The 4,184-nt window shown below is 43.4% G+C and overlaps 1 protein-coding gene across 1 annotated transcript in view; it reads left to right on the top strand.

Annotated features, from left to right (window-relative positions):
• The window catches only part of LOC116078662 (solute carrier family 22 member 21-like), a 9,762-nt gene that overhangs the window by 1,757 nt on the left and 3,821 nt on the right, over nucleotides 1–4,184 (top strand). Inside the window, exons 2-4 of the mRNA XM_031354014.1 lie at nucleotides 4–28; nucleotides 2,259–2,368; nucleotides 3,817–4,031. Coding sequence (XP_031209874.1) covers nucleotides 4–28; nucleotides 2,259–2,368; nucleotides 3,817–4,031 — 350 coding nt within the window. The remainder of the gene's footprint in view (nucleotides 1–3; nucleotides 29–2,258; nucleotides 2,369–3,816; nucleotides 4,032–4,184) is intronic.

The raw sequence follows: 4,184 nt of genomic DNA, 5'->3' as shown, positions 1-4,184 counted from the left end.
ACCTTCCACTATCTTCGATCCAAGTGAGGTAAATACCATGTGGAAGCTGCTGGGGAGGCTCACACTCACCATTTTAGGTCAGCAGCATACAACACAGCTCACAGGAACTTAGGCCTTGCCTTCCCTAAGTCATGACTACTCCTAAGGCAAGGGTTGTTTGTAGACCCCCCTCCCCAAAGCCCGGACAGTAAACGCAGCGCTGCCCACTGTTGAACGGAACCGGCTACATTCAGAAACTCCACCCCCATTGAGCAAGAAGGAAGTAACTGATTAGACTGTTACACTGACGTAGTTTGGGGGAAGGGTTTTGCCCCAGGTATTTTACCTGTTGCAAGAACAAAGGAAAATTATTATTAAATTCAAGATGACTGAGTGACCAGACCTCGTGTCGTCTAATGTTTTAATTTTCCCACGTGGGTACGGTATAGTATGGCTAGCCTATCTCTTATTTCTCTTTCAATCTCTTCCTATCTATTTATTACTCCTATTACCAGAAGAACCCTTTATTTCATTTATGTTGGCGCTGGCTGCCAACAGTTGTTAAAATGCAGAAGCTGGAGGAATAGAGATGATTTCAGTCTGTAAAGTGTTTGCCACACAAGCATCAGGGCCCGGGTTCAGATCCCCAACAACAGACTAAAAAGCCAGACATGGTTGAATATGCCTGTAATCCCAATACTGGGGAAGCTGAGACATAAGGATCCTTGGGGCTTATGGGTCAGCCAGACAAGCAGTCAGTGAGAGACTCTGTCTCAAAGATAAGCTAGAAAAGTGATTGGCAGTGACATCCCTGGTCAACCTGTTACCTACACACACACACACACACACTTACATTCATGTGCATACTCATATACACTCATGAACATGAATACACGCACACCTCAGAGGATGAGAGGAATGGGTTCCAACTGCCCATGATTTTTTTTTCCATGCTTCCTTTCTTTCCTATTCAAATAATTATATTTTTAAACATTGCTTGCTTGGTTGCCTCTTGCTTGCTTTTTTAACATAGATTCTTACTATGTAACCCTGACTGGCCTAGAAATCTCTGTATAGACCAGGTTTATCTCCAACAATGATCTGACTCTTCTGCCCACCCCCCCAGGAGCTGAAATTAAAGAGATATGCCACCAAGTCTGCCTTAAACATTGCTTTTTCATAGTAAACACCCTTCATGAGAAAGGGGCTTCCTTTGACTTTAGCGTTTTGGGAAGTCCTTGTTTCTTACGCCTCGGAGATTGCCATCTGAAGATAGAACACTGTCGATTACACTCCGCAGTGTTCTGTCTCAGGGGCTTTTTTACTCATCATGCTCCATCCAGGTCCTTTCTCACGGCCTCCTCTTAACCTGTTCTCCTGAACCATGAGGAATTTCTTGCAGTTTAGGCAACAAGCACGTTTGAGATGCTCTGGGCTTATGAAGACTTGGGGCGTGGTTATAGGAAGCCAAGATGCTGATAGCCACCAAGAGTCCTTAAATAATGGCCCAGGAGCAGCTCTGACTCAGCATGCCCTAGAAGGGCTCTGAAGCACAGAAGTGAGGCCTGGACGGTGGCTGAGGGCACGTTCAGTCAGGTTGCTTTTGTGGCATGTAAGTAAGGGATAGGTTTGTGTGAACCTGTAAGCCTCATTGGCATCACTGAGAAAATGAGGCTGTTTCAGAGGATTTGTGTCCCAGGTTGAACCCTTGCTGAACTGCTGAGCTGAGTTAACTAAGAAAGCAATAACAGTGTTTAGACATGACGGCCTTGGCTCTGCTGGATCTCATAGGAAGTTACTCTGGGTGAAAGGTGGGTCAGTTTGCCTGTTTTCAGTTAGATTTTTTTTTCTGGAAGAAGACCAGTAACTATATGGTATGAGGACCCCAAACATTCATTCCATTTAAATATCAGTTCATTAAAATACACAGCCTTATTTTTCGCTGACTGAAAGCAGGGAGTCGGCCTGCCATAGGAATTACCAAAAGCCTCCCTGGGAGGCGGCCAGTAGGGATGGGTAGGGTAATGCAGTGAGGTGGCTGTCTGCTTGCTTCTCTACTATTGCTGTGCACCTCTCTTTATCCCTCATTGTCTTTCATTCCAGCTTGTCCTTGGCAAAGCCTGCAGGGGCCTTGGACATCCCCTTGAGTCATTGTACTTCTATCTTTTCAAGGAAGAACCTTAGAATGCTCCCTAACTCTTGAGAAGTAGATAGAGAAAATGATGGGTGCTAGGTGTGTGCCTGTATGAGGCATGTCTTCAACTTTTTCTCCTTCCTAGACCACTAAGTTACAAAAAGAAAGTTCCAAGAGGCATCAGTCGCACCACATTTACGATCTGGTTCGAACACAGAACATCAGGATCCTCACCATCATGTCCATAATCCTGTGGTGCGTAAGTGAGCCTGCCTGAACTGTACCCACTCTCAGGACTCTTGTCTACAGACATGCTTCAGACCAAAGCTGAAGCCTCTGTCATCGCATGATACAAGGATTCTTCCTTGTGATGGATGGCAGCCATGGGGACGTAACAGTTTTTAACGTGATGGAAACCCAGAAAAGGAGAAGATGATTGTGGAGGCTGTTTGAGATCTAGGGATCCCACAAGGGAGTCCCACAGGTCCTTCCTTAGTTGACCTGTTTCTTGTCCCTTCCCTCAGTAGATTATCTGTGGTAAATAGCCAGGAAGAAGCTAACAGCAATTCTACTGTGCTCATGGAGACAGAGGGAGCGCCCCTGCAATGGAGCCACATTGTCATTTACACACACCCTCCACAGCCCCCCCTGCCCCATGCCTCTTAAAGAGTTCTCTGTTGATAACACACTCTCTGGCTGGGACAGTTGGGGTTTGAAGAAGAGTCTCAGTGAAGACACTTTATGCTTTATGTTCCTGAAGCTGCTAAGAAACAAGAAAGAGGGATATGGCCCTTCTGGGATGTTCATAGAGCAGTAGTTCTCAACCTTCCTAACCCTGTGAACCTTTGAGACTGTTCCTCGTGTTGTAGTAAACCCCAACTATGAAATTACTCTCGTTGCTACTTCATAACTGTAATTTTGCTACTTCTATGAATTGTAATGTATATATTTTTTGAAGGTAGTGGTTTGCCAAAGGGATTGGGAAATTGGATTTCTGTAAACCCAATGTTCAATGTAAGAGTCTATAGTTGAAATGCAAATTGGGACTTTCTCTAGTGAGTAATTCATATAATTGTGAATTATATGAAGCATTTTGCTGAGACACTTTCTTTCTTTTCTTTTTTTTTTTTTAGACTTTTATATGTTTATTGGTTATAGGAAACTAGTTTTAGAAAAACATTTTACAAAGAGGGGTTAAGGTGTGCTCAAACAAGCAAGAAGGATTATGCTTCCAATGCATGAACTTTTTACACATACACACAGTATCATTTCATAATTATTGTTAACAATAAAACAGAAGTTGTTGTATTTGACCCTATCCCTCTAGAACAATGCTCAGGTCACAGAACATCTTTCCTTGTTTTACTGCTTTCCTTGAAATCTGAGCTCTCAACCTCATTGTACAACAGACTGCTTGTTGTCCCAATCTATTTTAGTTTTCTTCATATTTGTAACTTCACTGTCTAAGTCCGGCTGAGACACTTTCTTTATGGGATGTTCTGAGGTATAAATCAGGAAATGATTTACACAAGGAAACTTAACTTCTATGTTATGAAGTAAAGCACAGGGTGGAGTCTACTACTGCCCTCCCATTCCCTGTATCAAGAGCAGTTCAGAACTCCCCAAGATGAAAGTTTGTCAAGGTGTGTGGGTCTGAAGAGGTGGATGTTGCTACTATAGCTCTCTTCTGTACCCTGTTGCAGGCTGACCATATCAGTGGGCTATTTTGGACTTTCTCTTGATACTCCTAACTTGCATGGGAACATCTATTTGAACTCCTTCCTATTGGCGGCTGTTGAAGTCCCAGCCTATGTGCTGGCCTGGCTGTTGCTACAGCATGTGACCCGGCGTTATTCTATGGCTGGTTCTCTCTTCCTCGGTGGAAGTGTCCTTCTCTTAACACCATTGTTGCCTTCAGGTATGGAACACATTTGTTTACAGATCTAAGTCTTTGGTATTTCCCTTTCTTGAACCAGGCTATTAATGAAGTGTATACAATCAATACCATTACATGTGTGCTGCATATATACAATGTTCACTTAAAAATCAAGAGATGGTATTACAAAACCAG

This window comes from Mastomys coucha, unplaced genomic scaffold (genome assembly GCF_008632895.1).
Source record: "Mastomys coucha isolate ucsf_1 unplaced genomic scaffold, UCSF_Mcou_1 pScaffold5, whole genome shotgun sequence".
Lineage (NCBI taxonomy): Eukaryota > Metazoa > Chordata > Mammalia > Rodentia > Muridae > Mastomys > Mastomys coucha.
The sequence above is the reverse complement of the archived record's forward strand: the minus strand, read 5'-3'. Positions and strand labels throughout refer to the sequence as shown.